Below are 22,474 nucleotides of genomic sequence, written 5' to 3' on the forward strand. Positions count from 1 at the left end.
TAACTGACAATTAGCAGGGGTAGATTTGAGAGCATGGTCAAAATAAAACAGGTAAATAAGACAAACAACATAAAGTCCTACAGTGGCGATACCAACAGAAATTAATTGGCTGTTTCAAATGCCTGATCTGCAGGTGCTCTTTATAATTAATTACAAACTTTGACATAGTTAATCAGTATGAGACAAAAATATTTAATGATACTCCAATCTACAGACTGATCAAAAACTTCCAAATCAGGTTTTATGGTAGCAAAAACAAAGAGCTATTTTTTTTGACATATCGTGTTTTATGTTGTGTATTGAAGAGTACAATTGCAATTGAAAAATTATTTATGGAAATGACTAAAACTGGAGATTTTAATAGTTTTCAGAAATCGTAATTTTTTTTTACAACCAAGAGATTTAGTGCTTAATTCCAACTCATTATCTGCATTAAGGTTTTTACAGTGATTAAAGAGATCAACTTCAAGACTTTCTGTATGAAATTTGTACAACATTTATACTAAAATCAAAGAGAAACACAAGTTACATTGTTATGAATACCTCCTCATGACCAGTAGAGGTGAATGAGGTGGCAGAGAAGCAGATTTAAACTTGCTCAGAGAGAAGCTATCAAACATTGAAAATCAGTTTAATGGGGAAGGGATTGATCGAATATGCCTGTTGAAAGAAGGTTTGCGAAGAAATTTCATGCTCCTTGTAAAAATATTTTGTAGTATTTTCGAAATACAAAAGTACAGTATTTTATTCTGATACTTGTTTTGGCTGCTGTATTTTGTAGTTTATTTTGATACACTGAAAATTGAGGTATTTGGTATTTTATTTTAAAATACATTTAAAGGTATTTGCCCAACCCCGTGTGCGTGCATGGGTATGTGTGAGAGTGTGAGAAGCTTTTCACACTTAGCTTGATATGTTTGAGAAAATAAAAAATAAGCCGCTCAGCTCTCACTCAACATAGTAAACACAGTAAGTGTATTTCTGCACGCACACTATTTGTTTTACTTCATGGAACTCCATTAAAAAATTGAAAACATTTTTGCACGGGCCTATCTAAAGGGTTAAATGTGCCAACTGATGAAAACAAAAGTTGTTCCTCTTCCCAACAGGGAAAAACACCAACAATCAAGAATGCAAGATTATTTAATGTCATGTCTTTGCAATCAAAAAATGTGTTATAATTGTCAATTAGACAAAAACAACCATGAACATAGCAAAAGGGTAGACAACCCAGTTCACAAGGGTTAAGAATCAGACTTAAGATTAGTGCGGATGAGTAATGTAGCAAGTATATTTGTATAGGACCACCAAAAAGAGTCCATACTTCATATTTTAATTCATTAAATAATAATGCAGGCAACATAAGCTTTGAGACTGTGATCATATTGTGTGCATATATTTGTGATAGGTTGGAAAACCACAATGTCAGAAACAAGACAATCACCTTCTCATTTGAGCTTGTGTGGTTAAATAGAAGCTACATAACAGGATGTTAAATGAGACAAGGGTTTCATGAAACTCTAGGATCACCTGCTTTCACTGCCCATTTTGGAGCCCATTAGCAGTGAATCCGTTTATACTTAAACCTTATCAAACTGGTTATAGTGGATCTTATGCTTTGGTGTAAAAATATATATTTTTATTTTGTCATCTAGCCTAAAGGCCACATTAGTGATGTAATGAGATTTCTTTATTTGCATTAATTTATTGCTACATGAAGAAATAAAATAAGAATTGTAGATGATACATTGAAATACTGCTTGTGCATAGAAACTGAAGCAGCCTATGCAACTTGTTTGCCGAAGTCATTATTAATAGCTTAGCCCTTCATTAGGTGAAGAACCATGCATGGTAAATGCATGACAAAGACCTTTGCTCCACTTTTTTAGTGTATGCTTCATAACACTAAGTCGGGGAGGGTCCACCCACTAAAGAGAGTTTTGAAAAACTTTTTGCACTTTGGGTATTCTGAAAATCAGCTTCTTGTGTTGCATCGACTTCACTTCATACTGTGACAAGTGAAAGTCCATCAGGTTGAAATTGTTATCATGGCTACCAGGATGTGCAGCTGGATTTTGTTTTTGCTTTTCATTTTTTCAAAGTAAGTAGAATCTCCTCACATTCGTCTAAACTCATCAGTAAATGGTTAATGTTTTATTCTAATAAATAATATTTAATGTAGTAGGCCTATTCTTTGTAACTGTGTTATATTCTCTCATTTGCAGATGCTAATTCGGTTATTCAGTTTCAGTCTCCGGGACTCAAACTCATCAAAGTTGGTGGCAGTGTAGAATTAAAATGTACATTGAAGCAGAAAGTTCAGAACTGCCTTAACATTGTTACATGGCAAAAGATGAATCTACGTACTGGTGAACTTACGAGAGTACTGAATATACCTGAGAACAATGACCCTCAATTTGATGGTAAAACTTGCCTTTTGACTCTAAATAACTTAACTCCTTATGGTTCTGGCTTGTTTTATTGCTTTAGCTTTTTTTACTCAATGGCTGTATTCGGAAATGGATCCAGAGTGATTGTAACAGGTAAATCTGAAATGAAATCTTGTTGACACGTATACTGTACCATCACAAAAGTCTACTAACAGGAAATTATTTTGTCTTGATGTTCTGTGCTGCAGATGACTCTGTGCCAAAACTGTCCATATTATACTCGCATCCAAAAGCTGATTCACTATCAGTCCAGCTCCAGTGTCTTGTTTTAGGAGTTGTCCCGTCTCAGGTGCGGGTTTTCTGGATGATTGGAAAGAAAATGCACTCTGGATGGACTGAGTCAGCCTGGACAAATGACACTGATTCAGCCACAGAATGCACCAGAGCTCATCTCTCGGTTCCTGCAGACGAGTGGACTGAAGCTGGGGAAATTCAGTGCTGTGTTGAATATGAAGGACAAAACTTTTCAAAGTCTCTGAAGCGATATGGTGAGTAAGCTGAATTATAAGGGTCTTAGAGAAACATCAGGACAAAAATGCCTTTTTACTCTATTTCAGAATTTATAGATTAGATTAAATCTCTGTTGGGAAATAAATTCAGTCTAAATTCATGAATACAGCCAGAGTCAAAATTATTGATACCCTTGTTGAATATGACAAAGAATGTTGTCATGTTGTGAAAATAAATCTCTTTTATCTAATCTTTCATTGGAAAATGTTGGCAGAGAGTTATGAAATAAAAGTTTTTCTCCAATAAAAAATTCTTATGAGTGAAATAAATTTGAAGTATACGTCTAACTGTAAAGAGCACTTGTGTCTGTATCATCTTGATGTACTGTGAGGAGGATCGTTTTAGAGACAAAACACTCTCCAAGGATTACAGCTATGGAACTACAAAAATTGGTTGTCATGGGGTCATAAATTTAACTAACTAACTAATTAATTGACTGACTGACTGACTGACTAACTAAATAAAAGCAAGCAAGCACCTTACACTGAAGAGTTGAAACTAATGTGTCTCGCATTCAAAGTTTTATTCAGTTTGCCTTGAAGGTAAAAATGACCCCCTATAGATAAACATAAAACATTAGTTTTTATCAAAGTAATATTTTTACTTTACACCAGCAGTTTTCATGTCATGTGACCACTTGAAAAAAGATATTGCTCATACACTATAATAATTTTGAATGTATTTACAATGTGAGTTTGATTACTGTCTTGCGTGCCATTTTTATAGCCATACTAAAAACACCAGAAGATGCATTTTTTCCTCATCACTGAAAATAAAACAACTATAGCAATAGAATAACCTAACATTATATGTATTTATTATAATTTAGTCCAATGTACAACTTTACTCGGATTTTAAGTCGAACCAAAGTAATTCAATTATTTCATCGTGTATAAAACCTGATAACTTTATACTTTGTACTAAAATCAAAAAATATATTTAGTGTGTTTATTATACACTATATTAAACAATATTGTTACTTTGTGTGAATGTAATTTATTTCTTGACCACAACAAATATTTTTGATTTAGATTAAATTAAATGTCAAAGTTTGAACTACAGTTAAATTATATATTTGAGGAAAACAAACAAACAAACAAAAATAGCTGCAACAAATTACAGTCAGGTTTTTTAAGTTCGTTCAAAGTGTCATTTTTGTCAGGGTAGGGCAATCATTTAACAAAAAATCATTGGCATACACAAAAAATCATTGGCACACATTGGCACACATCTCACTAACCGCATCTGTTTAATGTTCATCATTTTTTATTATTATTATTTTATTTTTTCAGATTTATTTTGTGTTGTCACTTGTCACTTTATGTACACTGGAAGCTTCTGTAGCCAAAACAAATTCCTTGTGTGTGTGAAGCACACTTGGCAATAAAACTGATTCTGATTCTGATTCTGAAAGGAACAGAAACTCCAACATATTAAAGAATGTATGCGTGCTTCCCAGCACTGGGAAAGTTGGAGCTTTAGTGTACTCTTAGTGCTGGGTTGTGGCTAGAGCATCGGCTACATTAAAGATATGCCAGAGTAATTGGCTAATTCATTCTGCGACCCCTTATCTGATGAGGGATCAGGGACTAGGCCAAAGGAAAGCGCATGATTGGGTTCAGTTTTTCTAAATATTTGAATGAAACATAAACAGGTATACAGATAGATAAACAATACAAATATATTTCCACACTGGACTTCATTTAAACAAGATACACAATACTGTAGGTCAGGGGTCACCAAACTTGTTCCTGGAGGGCCGGTGTCCTGCAGATTTTAGCTCCAACTCTAATCAAACACACCTGAACAAGCTAATCAAGGTCTTACTAGGTATACTTGAAACACCCAGGCAGGTGTGTTGAGGCAAGTTGGAGCTAGATCCTGGAGGGACACCGGCCCTCCAGGACCGAGATTGGTGACCCCTGCTGTAGGTCTATGAAAAAAATACCAACTCCACTCACTAAATTGTCATTATTAATTTTGCTCTGATCGTAGGTCATATTTCAGGATTAAATCCAAGAACTTCCTGGCTTCTCTACTGGGGTTGTGGATCAGTATTCATGTGGATGGCTGTAGCCTTCTGTGTTTGTTTGTGCCAAGGTAAAGATTTAAATCAATCTGGAAACCTGATACATGAATATTTATACAAGCAAATGATGCATAAATATATGCATATACTGCACACTTGAAACACTCTATATCTGATAAGAGTCTGGTTTAACTACTCCACAGAATTTAACACAGGCTACTGAAAAATGTATAAATCTCAGAAAATAGTTCTAAAATACTAAAATGTGAAAAGATGTTCCTAAAATTAGTAAAAGGACAGGATAACTGTCTAAATACTATTCATGCTGTATTCTAATTTTCATAAACATACACGCTGAACATATATTAGCATAGACATCATAATTAACAGTTCAAATAAGATTCAATTAAAAAAAAACATGAAGGGAAAGTATTTCTAAATTATGGTAATAGATTATTCTTCTGTAAACTGGATTATTGCTGTATGAGATTATGTAGCCTGTGTATGTTGCATGTATGCTGTATAATCAAATTAGCCAATATAAAAAATATGTATACCAATTACTTCGAATAATAATAATTGAAAAAATCAATAAGTAATCAATTGTGTTAAATTTATTTTGTTTGCCAAACTACACATTTAAGATTAGCTGAGCAACCTGCATTAGATTAAGTCAACTAAACAGCAATAGATTGGTTAGATTTTACACTGCTAGTTTACATCTACCTGTATACTCATATACACATATTTCACAATTTTACTGAATGTGACGTTTTATTAAATTACAGTAATTATTAATAGGTAAAGAGTGTACAGTGACCGAAGATTTTTCATCTGTTATGGTAAGCATTGCATAGTCTAATACATACAGTATATTTACAGTATATACATATTATGTGTTGTATTATTAGTTACATTATGTTTTTATCATTATTTACTATTTCCCCCTAGTTTTACCCTGTGGATCCCATCAGTTTAGGACGAAACAATAATGGTAAAAAGTAAAGTTTTTTTTTTTTTTTTTGTGCCTGAATTATGTGAAACATTGTATGCTGATGTTATAATCTGCACTGTAAAAAATAAACGTTATTTTACAGGTAATTGTCTGTAATTTTTTACAGAATTTTTCTGTTTTTTCATTATACAGTAAATACCAGTTGTTTTACAGATATGTTCTGTAATAAAAAAATCTTACATTAAATTTACAGTTATTGCTTGTATTTTGGTATTACATTCTTTTTCTGTTTTTTAAAGGAAATGTTCTGTATTTTAAAAGAGTAACACATAATTTTACGTTAATATTTACAGATTATTCCTGTAAAAATAAACTGTAAAAATAAATGTTATTTTACAGATAATTGTCTGTATTTTTTTTACAGAATTTTCCTGTTTTTTTATTATACGGTGAAATATACTTTTTACAGATATTTTCTGTATTTAAAAAATCCAACATTTAATTTACAGATAATTGTTAGTATTTTGGTATTACATGTTTTTTCAGGTGGCGCAGTGGGTAGCACGATCGTCTCACAAGAAGGTCGCTGGTTCGAACCTCGGCTGGGTCAGTTGGCATTTGCATGTTCTTCCCATGTTGGCGTGGGTTTCCTCTGGGTGCTCCGGTTTCCTCCACAGTACAAAGACATGCAGTACAGGTGAATTGGGTAGGCTAAATTGTCCGTAGTGTATGAGTGTGTGTGAATGAGTCTGTATGGATGTTTCCCAGTGATGGGTTGCAGCTGAACGGGCATTCGCTGTGTAAAACATATGCTGGATAAGTTGACAGTTCATTCCGCTGTGGCGACCCCTGATTATTAAAGGGACTAAGCCGAAGAGAAAATGAATTAATGAATTAAATTTTCTGTATTTTCAGAGAGTAATGTGTAATTTGACATTAATATTTACTGATTATTCCTGTAAAAATAGGTTAAAAAAATTGAACCACATTTAAAGCGATTTTAGTACCATTGAAGATATAATCATCCCTTAGAGAAATGTCACATGATTTTGCATGTGGAGTTTCACTTGACTACATGTGCATGTGAAATTGCACATATCATTCATTCATTTTCTTTTCGGCTCAGTCCCTTTATTCATCAGGGGTCGCCACAGCGGAATAAACCATCAACTTATCCAGCATATGTTTTACGCAGCAGATGCCCTTCCAGCTGCAACCCATGACTGGGAACACCCATACACACTCATTCACACACATACACTATGGACAATTTAGCCTACCCAATTCACCTATAGCGCATGTCTTTGGACTGTGTGGGAACCGGAGCACCTGGAGGAAACCCACGCCAACACGGGGACATGCAAACTCCACACAGAAATTACCACTGACCCAGCCGAGGCTCGAACAAGTGACCTTCTTGCTGTGAGGCGACAGTGCTACCCACTGCGCCTTGCACATATCTGTTTTTGCAAATAAACTTTTCAAATTTTATTTAGAAGATGACTAGTTTACAATAAGAAAATACCTAAAAATAAGTACAAAAACAAGTACAGTAGCCTATAGTAGTCCAATTATCACACCATTGGCAAATTAGACTGTACAGCACTACAATGCACAAGTGGAGTAAAGTTGCAGTTTACCTTTTACTATAGTTGTACTTTAATGTACTGAAAATTAAACTGGCGTTGAACTTTCAATTCAATATGTAGTAATGTAGTTGAACTGTGTTTATACTTCATTATATTGCAATTTAGCAGTAGCAAATATTTTTACTGCAGTTATTCTTTAAACTGCTATTGTTCCACAGTTGTACTGCAGTTTTACTTCAGTTTACTGCAGTTATTTTTTTGTAAGGGTTTGTTGTATTGTTTTGTAAAGTATGAAACGTAAAAGTAACACCAATAGCACCAAGATGTTGAGGTTTACAATAAATAAATAAGTAAAAAACTTGTAGCATAGTGGGCTGAAAATACACATGAATGTCTTTTTTAATGTGAATGTTGAATCTTGCAAAATGTGAACATGCAATTTTTATACAATAGCTCATTCAAATAAATATTTGTAAACAAGGTTGACATTACTGCAGTTGCTGAATAAATTATAGCAAAGCTGCTAAAATGCAATATGGTGAGCATGTTGGAATAGGTTTCATGTGCTCCACATGTTATAACATGGGTTAGACTATTTGTCCAACTTCAACTGCCAGCTGTTCACAGGATATTATGTGGATAAACGTGACTTTTCTGTAGCCTGTTAAAGTGAAGATTAAATTGAAGTTTCAAATGTCAAATAATAGCCTAGTATTTTAGGCCACATACTGTACAGTACATGCACTGTAAAATACAAAAAATGCTCATTTTAATTATTATATTCATTTTCTATAATATTTATGATGTATGCTATTATATTATTTTTCTCGTAGTGACTAATCACACATATTACTTGTGTATGCATGTTATGACCTGTAAACATTTTTTCTAATCAATCTTTACAGTTGCAATGTGAAGTCAACAAAAAGTTAACTAAACATTACATGGCCTACTTCTGTGTTCATAACACGATTAGCATAGCAATAATTTTACGACATCAAAACACGACTGAAAGGTGGCAGTGCTGAACACGGGAAGAAAGCGCGCCATCTGAACGGAGACGCGGCCGCGCAAATTCACTTTTCTGCTGTGAAGAGGAAACTCCACATCTGTGAGGTAACGCCAAAAGCTTGACTCATAAAGTATATAATAAAGTATAGATATATAAAGTACTTGAATAAAGTACCTATCGACGTATTCAAATATAAAACTCTCAAAGTGTACGTTTTGATAGACAAGGCGAGTAATGTAGGACATACGTTATGTTTGATAAGTAACGTTAAGGTTGCAGCTGAGTTTTTGCTTCAAATTCAACGTTGCCGAATAAAATAAATCCTAATTGCCTAATTACAAACTTATGCTTCTGTTGTTTTCTGTGGCCGTGTTTTTGACACACAAGTTAGCTGGTTAACTAAGCTAACTTTAAAGATTTGCTTAAAATAACAGCAATGAAATATGCCACATTAACCATACGTTACTTCGTTGAGCTATTTAACGACCAAGATACCGTCTAAAGTGTTATAAAAGATAATGGTTTGGTTTAAAACAAGTCAGCGTTGAGTCTGGCATAAATTGAACGTAAATTAGTTGATATAAAGCTGAAATGCAACGGGGGAAATAGTCACTCATACTGTGCTATTATAGTCGCATTGTAAGGGGAAAACATTAACGTTACAAGCTGCATTTCATTTTAGAAAAGCTTAACTATACTACAAATTTCACAGAATTTTTCATAAAGATTACAGGCATTTGACTTTTCTGTATAAAACGGGAGTTTGTGATTTTTTTTTCAGTGATTTGTGTTTAGTTATACTTGGATAATTTTTACATAGCAAGCATTTGCAAACTTCTGTCTCTTTTTTTCATCCTCAGTTGTTTGATTCAAGAATTTAAACGTGAAACTACCTGAAGCAAGAAGGCATTTTCAAGCTCAAATACATCTCTATTACACTGAAGTGAGTATGCAACATGGCAAGTGTTTCAAAAACTTTCACATGTCCTATATGTGGCATTGCTTCAAAAACACTGAAAGGGTATGTTAATCACCAACAGTTACACAAAAATGAAGCTCATAGTGAATATGCCTGTTGTGTAGCTGGTTGCAAATCAAGATTCACAAAGTACAATTCCTTTAAAAGTCATATTTTGCGCCACCATAGACAGTCATCCATATTGCAGTGGGAAACAGTACAGGGTCCACTGATATGTCAAAAACCACTTTGTCAGAAACAGTGCAATGATCTTAAAGATCTCTTAGATCATTTAAAATCACATGTTTCAAAGAAAGAAGAGGTTAAGTGCCCATTTAAAATGTGTGGCAAAACCTTTTCACTGAGGTCCTCCTTTACTGCTCACCTCTCTAGATATCATAAAAATGCTACATCTGTACAGGTATCAGATGTGCATTTTGTTTCTTCTGTGCAGAGTGAGTCACTTGATGTTGCTCAAAATGCACCAGAGGTAAGAATTGATGAGCCAGAGGATATCCTGTGCCCACCTGATATGAAAGGGCTATATATGAGGACTTTATCTCTGTTTTATATGCAGTTACAAGCCAAATACCTTATACCTTCCTCCACTATTCAAATGATTGTGGAACAAATAGACAGCCTTAACTCTGTGTGCCACCAGTATGTAGTTGATCTACTTCAAGGTGCTCTGCAAGCAAATACTCAGTTGAGTGAGTCGGAAATTAAAGATGTTGTGTCAAGTTTAAGTGACAATAACTTGCATGCATCCTGTAGCTCTGCACTTTCTACTGAGTATTCAAGGATGCAGTATTTTAAGAAAAACTTCTCCTATGTGCATCCACAAACTATTAGTTTAGGTACCGATGAAAACCGAAAGGAACAATTTGCTCAGTATATCCCAATAAAAGAGACTTTGCAGACTTTGTTGAAAGACTCAACTGTGTGGCAAGAATGTACAAAGTCAGTCCATGACAATCCACACATTTTGAATGATGTGAATGATGGTTCTGTATACAAGAGTAATGCTCTGTTTGGGGAGTCAGGTATAAGCATAAAGCTCATACTATATCAAGATGCTTTTGAGATTGTGAACCCACTTGGGTCAGCGAAAAAAAAAATACAAGATTCTTGGAGTTTACTTTACACTGGCCAACCTTGACCCATTTTATCGTTCCAGCACTGAAAACTTGCAACTTGTGCTCTTGTGTAGAGAGGAACACTTTAAATATTTTGGCCATGACAAAGTGTTCTCCACAATGTTGTCAGATATAAAGGAACTGGAGACAACTGGGCTTGTCATTTCTGGACATGTTGTTAAGGCAACTATTTTTTGCATTGCAGGAGATAATTTAGGGTCCCACCAAATTGGAGGTTTCACAGAGAATTTCAGTGTGTCCACTTACTTCTGTAGATATTGTTTGGCAACTAGAAATGAGCTCCATGATTTGCAAAAATGTGCCCCACCCAGAACAGTGCAAAACTACAATGAGGCAGTACAAGAGGTACGCAGTGGTTCCCTGACAGAAAGCAGAGGTGTAAAACGTGATTCCGTTTTCAACTCCCTTGCTTACTTTCATGTATGTCAGCCTGGCCTCCCACCTTGTATTGCTCATGATGTATTTGAAGGAGTTGTGGCATATGACCTGGCCATTTACATCAAGTACTTTGTGAAGGTGAAGAAATTTTTCACCTATAGTCAGCTAAACCGAAGAATCAAACAGTTTAGCTATCATGGATCAGATGCCACGTCCACTCCTTCAGTGGTTGCAGAAAAAGGAGATAAATTAGGTGGCAAGGCCGCAGAAAACTGGTGTCTCCTGAGGCTTCTTCCTATTCTAATAGGTGAAAAAATTACAGACACTGATGATCCAATATGGCAGCTAATGGTACAGCTGAAACAGCTTGTAGAATTGATATGTGCCCCTAAAATATCTCACTCTCAAGTTGCTTTGCTCAATGTTTTCATTGTGGAGTATTTGGAGACAAGAAAGGAGATGTTTCCTGACCGAAAACTCAAGCCGAAGCACCATTACATGGTCCACTATCCAGCTTTAATCCTCAGGTTTGGACCTCTAATAAGACTGTGGACAATGAGATTTGAGAGCAAACATTCTTACTTTAAAAGATGTGTGAGACGAACCCAGAACTTCAAAAATGTCTGTCAGACACTTGCACATAACCACCAACTTTTGCAAGCACATCTGTCCTCCAGTTCTGTCTTTGCTCCTTCTTTGCAAGTGAAGCAGTCCACTCCCTTCCATGCAGTCTTGTACAGTGATGCAGTACGTGGTGCAGTAGAGGCAAGCTTGCATGATCAGAGTGGTCTTGTAGCATCCACTGAGATACTGTGGAAAGGCACTCTTTACAGAAAGAGCTTTTTTCTTTGCACAAGTCCTTGCATGCCAACAGAGTTTGCACAAATCGAACTAATGCTAATAAAGGACAAAAATGTGTACTTTCTTGTAACTCTTCATGGTGCATCATATTTGCAAGAGTTGGGACTTTATGAAATTCACACAGCATGTGGAAACATGGAGTGCCTTAATGGAGACTTGTTGTTGGATTACTATCCATTGCCTGCTTATTCGCTTTGTGGAACAAAAGTCATTTCTCTCAAACATAGCATTGTAGATACTGAGTAGGGGAAAATGACATGGCACTTGGCATGGCATTTTTTTTTTGTTATTTTTTTATTCTTTTTGGCAAAACATTACTTGAAGGGGGTATATATAAGGCTTTTATGAATCCTTTATAATCAATGTGATACATGAATATGAAGAATGTATGTATTCTTATGACAGCTGTCTTTAAGTGTCATTTGCTCAGTTATGTCACTTTAAAATAAATACATCATTACTTGTCTTGACATTATCAAAACAACATGATTGTCATGAGGTCATTATAATTGTCTTATAATTGTCAAAACAGTGATCAGAAATATATTTATGACATTATAATGGCCTCATGACAGTCATGTTTTATGACAAGTTATGTTGTCTTGATAATGTCAAGTTACCACGACAAAGACAGGTCATGATAAACAGTAGTCAACATTTGAGGTCGATCAAAAAGTTTACCAAAATTGTCCTAAGACAAGAATGGGTGTTAATTAGTTGTACGCCAGCTTTTAGGAAAGGTTTTGATTTACTCATTTACTTAATGACAGTTGTCTTAAGCATTCATACATTTTTCATTCATGTCATGAATATAAAGGTGTCATGAATGTCTTATGAACACCCCTTCAAGTAAAGTGTTACCTTTTTATTGGTATAATCACATCCAAAATAAAAGTTTGTATTTATATAATATACTGTATGTGCATGTACTGTGCATATTTATAAAGTTTATGTATAAATACACACATGCATGTATATATTTAACTATATATTTGAATGAAAAAATGCTCAAAAGCACGCACGTCACTCTAAATGGGTGCTCAGCCAAGCAGCAAGAAGTTCAGTGGCAACACCAGAGCTCCAAAAATACCAATTTATTACATTAAAAATGCTAACACAAAACGTGTAACATTTCAGGCTTCTGATGAAGAGCCGGTGTGCTCGAAACGTTACACGCATTGTGTTATGTGTTATGAATATATGTTTGCACTATATATTTGAATACAATTTTATGAAAAAAAAATGTTTTGTGTATTTGTGCAGTTTATGTATGTTTGTGTTTATATAAACATAAATATACACAATACACAATCATACATTATGTAAATACAAATTTTCATTTTAAATGCGATTAATTACATGCGATTATTTATATATATATATATATATATATATATATATATATATATATATATATATATATATATATATATATATATATATATATATATATATGCTCTTAGAGATGCAAAGACGTACGGAATAGGCCTTTGGGAAATATTTCAGCCAACACTGACTTCTAACACTGACATCTGACCCCTTTTTCCTTAGTAATGGATTATGTAGATGATGATCTTGCCAATTTCGTTGGCTTTGCACTGCAAAATTCAAGTTCAAAAGACCTGGTGTTGGAGGCTCTTCAGAACTTAGGAGTGGGAACCCTAGAAGACCTAAAATATGTCCAGGAGCCTGATCTTGTTAATGTCCTGAGGCCAATTGAAGTTAGAAAATTCCTTGCGCGGATTAAAGCTTTGTGTAAGTATAGTTAATTGTAATTAAATCTAAGTAAAAAATACATTATATCCTTATAGCATAACGTATCAATTCTATTGGTTTAGCTATTAAATTCATAGCAAACCTAATTCCTATTACATCTCTTCTATTCAGCTGAAAAAGATGCCAGTGAGGTTCCTGATCTGCCTGCCAGAGCTCAGCTAAATGCAACGCCATGCCAAGGGCATACATCTACATGTGAGTAATTTAAATCTAAAATGTTTATGCGTTTTTGTTTTGTTCAGTTGTTTTGAGGAAACTACTTCAGATTTTTTCTCCTTATAGTTAACTCGTGCCAGATAGTTTGAACTTTCAAAAAGGAGTTTAAATGTTTAATTGAGCAAAACAAGAGGTAATTTATATAGTTTTTAATTGTTGTAATTGTTTATATAGTTTTTAAAAGTTGTCTAGGTCTGCATTGACCTAAAATACACTGTGCACTTTCAGAACTCCCATCTCATTTTCTTCTCTAACTTTAAGATTGTCCAACAGTACAAGACTTTTGACTTTCTTTACACATTCACTTTGTAAACACTTGGTCTGCACCTCTGATGTAGGATGATTTTGAAGTTGGAGTAGAAAACGAGAAGGAAGTTTTTTTGACATACTTTAGCTGTATTGAAATGGATTGCACAAAAAATGTATAGTCCAAATTTAAGTTTTGTTTTTTGTTAATTAGATAGATTTTCTTTGGCTGAGATCATTTAGAGCTCTTAAAGCTGCATTTTGGAATGTAAAATTACAAACTTGTGGACACAATTGAATCAACTATATGGAGAACAATCTTTAAATGTTTTTCAAAAGAAACCAACAAAAAATAATGAACCGAAATGAACAACTTGGATAATGAGGGGTGTAAATTATAATTTTTTGTTCGGGAGGAGAAATAATACTTTAATTGTGAACTAAACAATAGTGATTTATGGGCATTAGAGGTAAATAAGCTTAAATTAAGTTCAATTTTGTTTGTTTTAGTTAATTTTGAAATGTAATGAGCTGTGTTCAAATACTTTTTGTGCTCACTCCAGACTGTGTGGATATTTCCAACTCTCCTCCATCCACATCATCAAGTGAAGCCTCAGCTTCTTACAGACATACTCCAGTGGACAACAACTGGCACTTCAGTTTTGAAATACCCTGGAGTAAAATTCCATCAGAAATTACTAGAAAGCTGGAAAACAAAGAGAGGCCAACTGGACGTGAAAGACGGGAACTAATTCGGCTGATGGTAAGTGAGATCCTGACCATCTGCCCTACACCAGGAAAGAAACATCTCAGTGAAATAGCCAGGAAGATTGTTGCAATGTATCCTCAATCGTTCAAAGATGTTATTGAAGATCAAGTTGTAGGTAGCGGTTATGACTCCCTTACCAAACAGCTGCAGAGTAGAGTTGATAACATGAAAAGGGGCAAAATCTCACTTTACCTGAAAAGACAGACATCCAGTGCAAGTGAGGGAGATGACACACCTTTCAAGATTAAGAGAGTAGACACCTACGGCTGTATAAATTGGCAGCCAAAGCAGCTGCCAGAAGGTGAAACTGAGGAATCTCAAAAATGCATACAAGAAGAATTAAAGACAATGCACAAAAACAAATGCAATAACACCAAAGATATTGAAAAAAAAATGATGGATACTTTCTACAATCAGAGAAGGAACATAATAAGTGGAATGGATACACCTCTTCTGGTAGAAGAGTGGCCATATCTGTTCGAGATGTGTGGATTAATTATTCACTTCAAAGAGCTAACAGGACTGGATGTTGATAGAGAAGCTGTTTCAAGTAATGTAGGAGAGTCATTTCATACCTAACGTCCAATGAGAAGAAGAGCAAAATCGAGGACATCTTAGCAGGCATGGAAATTGCCAAAGCAAAGCAAGTAGATTCTGATCTTCCTGGATGTGTGATGCTGCTTCTGAAATATTTCAACGAAGAAGAGTCCAAGATGTTCATGATGGTTGATGAGACAAGTCTGCCATCTGAAGTTGATCAACTGCCCAGTACACCTTGCATCGTTGTTTGCGGTATGATTATTATTCACTCCCATTTAAGTAAAGTTTTTTTAATGAACAGGTAAATTAAATCTTGCTGGGGTTTCTAGTAAACCATAAAAATTTATATTTTCTACTATTATTTCTTCATCAGGGTAATTAACTGAAAAGGAGAAATAGCCATGTAAGCACTGTTGTCATTTTAAAATTTGACCAATGTGTGTGTTTGTGTAATGTAGGGAATTCTCCCCTGACAGCTGGACGCTTTATGATTGCTGTGGATCAGACCATTGTGAACGATGGTGTCACAAATTGTGGTGATGCCCTTCTGATGATGTTTGTGACCTACTACTGTCTCAACATCAGTTATCCATTAGAAGTTGGTGCAACTCTGGAGTTCATGCAAAGGTAAGCCTTCAAAGTGTAACTACAAAATAGATGCTTAGTAGGGAAAATGTGTTTATATATGTGACCAATATATAAAATGATAAACTTTATTTACGTATCGGCTCATTTAATGAATGGACTTTAAATAACACAAGAATAGTCCATATTTAAAAAAAGCTATTTAATGGTAAATTCCTTACAACATATAATACATTTATGGAGTTTAAGGAGCAACTTCACACGAGCTCTTCTGGCAATTTTGGGAAGATATATTGGTACATTACAAACTGTCTATTCCTTTTCAATAAATTACAATATTCCAACTTTTGAGAAATATTTAAGAAAGAGTTGCTTCGTGTATGTATATATCTTGTGGTGCAGCCATCATGACCTTAGTAATCGGTGTTCACACTGGCAGCAGATGCTTCAAAGTCATTGTAGGCACAATTGCCTAATGGGAGATACTCAAATAGAAGTACATCTCAATAAATTTAGATGCCATGTAAAAGCCATGAAATTTATTTCTGTAATTCAATTTAAATAGTGAAACTCATATATAATATAGATTTATTACACAGACTAATATATTTGTGTTTATTTAATTTACTTTTGATGATTACGGCTTACAGCTAATGAAAACCCCAAATATATAATATTACTTAGGACCAATTAAAAATAAGATTTTTTACATAGAAATGTTGGACTACTGTAAATTAACAACATGTACAGCACTCAATTCTTGGTCGGGGCAATTTTTTCATGAATTACTTAGCAATGTGACGTGGGATGGTGTGGATCACACCTCAGCAGTGCCACAGACTGAAGCCCAGGTTGCTCTGAAAAATGGCTTTTAGCTCTTCTGCGTTGTTTGGTTTAGTGACACAACTTCCTCTTCACAATACCTCATAGATTCTCTTTCCATAGGCCAGAGTTTGCTGGCCAATTGAGCACAGTAATATTGTCCTTCTGACAGTGTGGACAGGTGTCAAATCCTCCTGGAAAACCAAATCAGCATCTCCATGAAGCTGGTCAGCATATGGAAGCATTAGACTACATCAGAGGTGTGTTTCCTGGGCTGAGGACAAAAGACTGCTCAAAAAAAACTCTTAGTTTGCCAAAGTCCTCCTTTAAACTTGAAATTTCCTTTAGAAGTGAGGAGAGGCACATAATCCAAGCTGCTTGAGGTCCAGTGTAGATTTTCCAGTCAGTGGTAGTTTGAGGAGCATGTCATCTGCTTGTGTTGGTCCACTGCTGGTCCACTGCGCAGCCATCTACCAGGAACATTTAAAGTACTTCACTGCTTCCCCAGATTAATGGAGTTGCTGATTTGATTTTCCAGCAGGACTTGACACCTGCCCACCTGCCATTGTATCCCTGTGTTCAATTGGCCACCAAACTCGCTCAAATTTGAAGTAGAGAAAGATGTGAGACACTAGACCAAACAATGCAAGAAGTTCCGAAAGCTGCTATCAGAGCAACCTTAAGCTTCATAGCATGCCATGTAACATTACTGAAGTGACTCATGCAAAAAATACCCCAACCAAAAATTGAGTGCTGTGCATGTTCATAATTTTCAGTAGTCTCAACATTTCTGTTATAGGTCTTAAGTAATATTATAATTTAAATGAATGTATATAATATATGAGTTTAATTTTTATAAAATGAATTACTAAAATAAACTTTTTAATGACATTTCAATTTATTGAGATACACCTGTATGGCCATGTCACATCATAATCAGTCTGCAATCCAAGCTAACCTACAGAAGACATGAAAATGTTAGTGTAGCACAGTATATATATATATATATTAGATTTTGCTGTATTTGGCTTAACCGTTCTTGGGTGGCTCGCCAATGTATTAGATGACTCTAATACATACAATAAGTAAGCTGACCAAAGTTCTTATGGGGAGAAGACTTTATTGAAGACAATGAATAGTGCAGTTCCTCAGCAGTGATGTTAACTCGTCGGTCTTCAAGTAACTTAACCCAAGTACTTTATAACAAAGGATATAACCTCCCCGGAGATTAACCCGGCTCACAACCCTTGAGATCCTGCAGGCCATTTGGTTCACACCTTTTCATATGCCGATATATATATATACATACATACATACATACATACATACATACACAAACACACACACACACCACACACACACACACACACACACACACACACACACACACACACACACACACACACACACACACACACACACACACATATATATATACACACATACATATACATACACATATACATACACACATACATATACATACACATATACATACACACAGACAATTAATTAGGTTAAGTAGGCAGGTTAGGGTAATTAGTCAAGTAACTGTATAATGATGGTTTGTTCTGTAGAAAATCCAAAACAAATATTGCTTAAGGGGGCTAATACTATTTACCTTAAAATGGTTAAGCCGAAAATAAAACAAATAAGACTTTATATTATATTATATATATAATATATATATATATATATATATATATATATATATATATATATATTAGGCATGGGACGATAACCGTTTTCAAGGTTTGGAAAAGTCACGGTTTTAAAACTGTCAAAATTTTTATTAATACCGTTCCTAAGGTGTGTGTAAGATTTTTTGTTTCCTTTTTTTTTTTTTTTTTTTTTTTTTTAGGACAACAGTATCTCCAGCAAAAAAATATACAAATATGCAGTTTTAAATTGTAAAGAAATCTGTGTTTTTAAAACAAATGAAGACAGCAAAAATCAATGATTCATTTAAATTCTTTAGCCTGACATGTTAAAATATTACAAGAGCATTCCATGCAAATGTCAACCTTGTCATGAAAAAAATTACATTTCCACCAAAATACGGAAACTGTTTTTTGTGCAAGTATTTTACTGTACTTTGGAAATACTCAAAAATGTCTCTGTCAGTGTTTTTAAACAATCATATTTGATTTACCAAAGTCACACAAGTTGCAATTTCACATCTGTCATATCCATAACGGAGAGATGTCACATCCATAAACGACACTTTTTCATCATAAATGCAAAAATCTTAAATAAAATAAAACCAATCATGTTTATTCTATAGTGAGCCAACTCTTATCCTGTTGATTAGTTAATTTCTTTTGGTTTGTGCAGTTTAATTTACCCAGACATTTAAAAGAATATATTTTAGAGCAGTGAGCACAATACCGTGAACCGTGATATTTTTATCCAAGGTTATCATACCGTCAGAATGTTATATCGGCCCATGCCTAATAATATATATATATATAGACAATTGTTGGTAGCACTATATTGAGGTGTAATTCTGTCTTCACAGGTGCCTTTTCAAGATAAATCCGGACAAGGGACCAAGGTGGAAAAGAAGCAATCTAAAAGACGCAGTCTATTAATCCCAAGGTTCTTTCTTTGATTGCCAAACATTGCAAATTTGAATGGAGATAGAAGAATAGTAACCTTGCATTGCCAGTAATTTTCTTTATGTACAGTTTAAACTGTTCATTCTGCTGTTATTATTTTTTTGGGAGGCTAAGCTGTATCCTGAGTTACATTTTTATGTTTCTTTTTAATATGCATTGAATTGTTTTATGATGTATATTGAATAGAATTACTCTAAAAGCTGTTTAAGAAAGAATTGTAAAAAATTGTTCTTAAAAAAAAAGTAACAGTAATGTTGCTTTGGTGGTGTTGTTAAATGAGTAAATGTTGTTGTTTCAAGTAACAATAATAAAAAAACACAAAGTAATTAATAGCTGTGTATTTTATGCCAATCGTTTTGCAGTTTAGTCTTTTAATTTTTACAGCTTATGTTATATAAACCATATTATAACACATTAATTTAGGGTTTTATTTTAACAACAGTAATTATCTGTACCTAAGCTAAATGTTCATCATACTTTTAATATAATTGTTGTTTTTAAAGGTATATTACTGTATTTTGAAAATTATGTTAAAAGTAAAAGATTTCATGGAATTATGCAATTATTTCTTGTATAATTACAGTAATAACTTGTAATCTTAGAAAAAGGAAATTAATTGTTTTTGTTTTTTTTACATTCCATGGAATATTTAAAGACTAATAATTGAACTAACTACAGTAATAATCTGTATGACTACAGTAATAACCTATTACATTAATAACATGTATACTTTAGTAATAGTCTGTGTAATTACAGTGATAACCTGTATAATTATGTTAATAACATGTATAACTACAGTAATAACCTATATAATTAAAGTAATAACATGTATAAGTATGGTAATAATCTGTATAACTACCATAATAACTTGTATAATTACAGTAATAACCTGGATACCTACCATAATAACATTGTATAATTACATAAATAACTTGTATAATTACAGTAATACCTGTATAACTACTATAATAACGTGTATAATTACAGTTATAACATGTATAATACAGTAATAACCTGTATACCTACCATAATAACTGTATAATACATAAATACTTGTTAATTACAGTAATAACCTGTATAACTACCATAATAACGTGTTATATTACATAAATAACTTGATAATTACAGTAATAACTGTTTAACTACCATAATAACGTGTATAATTACATAAATAACTTGTATAATTAAAGTTATAAACATGTATAGATACAGTAATAACCTGTATACCTACCATAATAACTTGTATAATTACATGAATAACTTGTATAATTACAGTATAACTGTATAACTACCATAATAACTTGTATAATTACATAAATAACTCGTATAAATTACAGTTATAACTGTATAATTACAGTAATAACCTGTAACTGTAAAACAGAAAATACTGTTTTTTTTACAGTTTATCTTCATCTTTTATTCTAACAGTTTTTTTCTGTATTTTTACAGTTATTTTCTGGCGCCCCTGCTGCCAGAAAATAACCGTTTTTTTACGGGGATTTTTTTTACTGATATTTTTCCTGTTTTTCAGAATTACAGTGAAGAGTTATTTAAAAGGAAGATAAAGGAGTTCTAGAATATGGCAAATATGATCTTAAAAATAAATTAAAAATTGTATCCCCCTTTAACTGTGAAGATGAGAATACCAGTGCATGATACTTACATTTTAATCTCTAAATTTGCTTTCTTTTGTGAACATACATATTTCAAACTTATTGGTTGTTCCTGAGTAATAATTTAATGAATAATTTGTCAATGTTTGATTTTTTTCTTCAATTAAAATTTAGAAACCGAACCTTTATTTTGGTGAAAAGAGCCCCAAAGCATATATGTATATATATATATATATATATATATATATATATATATATATATATATATATATATATATATATATATATATATATATATATATATATATATATATATACACACAAACATATACAGTGACATACATATTTTATTACCGTTTTTTTTCCCCTAATTTCTGTTCAATGGAGAGAAGATTTTTACAACTCATTTCTAAACAAAATAGTTTTAATGACTCATTTCCAATAACTGATTTATTTTATCTTTACACATGATGACAGTAAATCATATTTTTAATTGCGTTAACTAGGCAGGTTAGGGTAATTAGGCAAATCATTGCATAACAATTATTTGTTCTGTAGACTATCAAAAAAAAATGTAGCTTAAGGGGGCTAATAATTTTGAATTAAAAACTGCTTTTATTCTAACCGAAATAAAACAAATAAGACTTTATCTGGAAGAAAATATAATCAGACATACTGTAAAACATTTCTTTGCTCTGTTGAACATCATTTGGGATATATAATAAAGAAAAAAAAAATGAAAAGGGGCTCTAATAATTCTGACTTATAAATAAAACTGTATGTATATATACAGTTGAAGTCAGAATCATTAGCCCCCCTAAATCATTAGCCCCCCTTTATATTTTTCCCCCAATTTCTGTTTAATGGAGAGAAGATTTTTTCAGCACATTTCAAAACATAATATAGTTTTAATAATAATAATAATTAGGTTAACTAGGCAGGTTAGGGTAATTAAGCAAGTTATTGTATAAGGATGGTTTGTTCTGTAGACTATCGAAAAAATATATAGCTTAAAGGGGCTAATAACTTTCACCTTAAAATGTTTTTTTTTTTTTTTTTTTAATAAAACTGCTTTTATTCTAGCCGAAATAAAACAAATAAGACTTTTTCCGGAAGTAAAAATATTATCAGACATACTGTGAAAATTTCCTTGCTCTGTTAAACATAAGTTGAGAAATATTAAAAAAAAAAGTTCAATTAGGGGCTAACAATTCTGACAACTGTATATATATACCAGCGTCCTTCTTGCTGTGAGATATAGATAAAAGTTCAGTACATGAAAAAAGCACTGTAACACCATTCAAACACTTCTCATGTTGAGTTTGTGTTCTCATGTAAATCTTTTGAGCTTACAACCTCCAAGAAATATAGGCCAATCAGCACAAAACAC

At 33.3% G+C, this 22,474-nt stretch overlaps 1 protein-coding gene across 1 annotated transcript; it reads left to right on the top strand.

Moving 5' to 3' along the window:
- The first annotated feature begins 9,527 nt into the window (after positions 1-9,527).
- Positions 9,528-15,485, top strand: LOC130246305 (uncharacterized). Its single transcript, XM_056479189.1, has 8 exons — positions 9,528-9,566; positions 9,958-9,993; positions 10,081-10,213; positions 10,845-11,005; positions 11,090-11,345; positions 13,451-13,654; positions 13,787-13,870; positions 14,701-15,485. Exons 1-8 carry the CDS (start codon positions 9,528-9,530, stop codon positions 15,483-15,485), a joined length of 1,698 nt encoding a protein of 565 aa, XP_056335164.1.
- The last annotated feature ends 6,989 nt before the right edge of the window (positions 15,486-22,474 follow it).

This window comes from Danio aesculapii, chromosome 19 (genome assembly GCF_903798145.1).
Source record: "Danio aesculapii chromosome 19, fDanAes4.1, whole genome shotgun sequence".
NCBI lineage: Eukaryota > Metazoa > Chordata > Actinopteri > Cypriniformes > Danionidae > Danio > Danio aesculapii.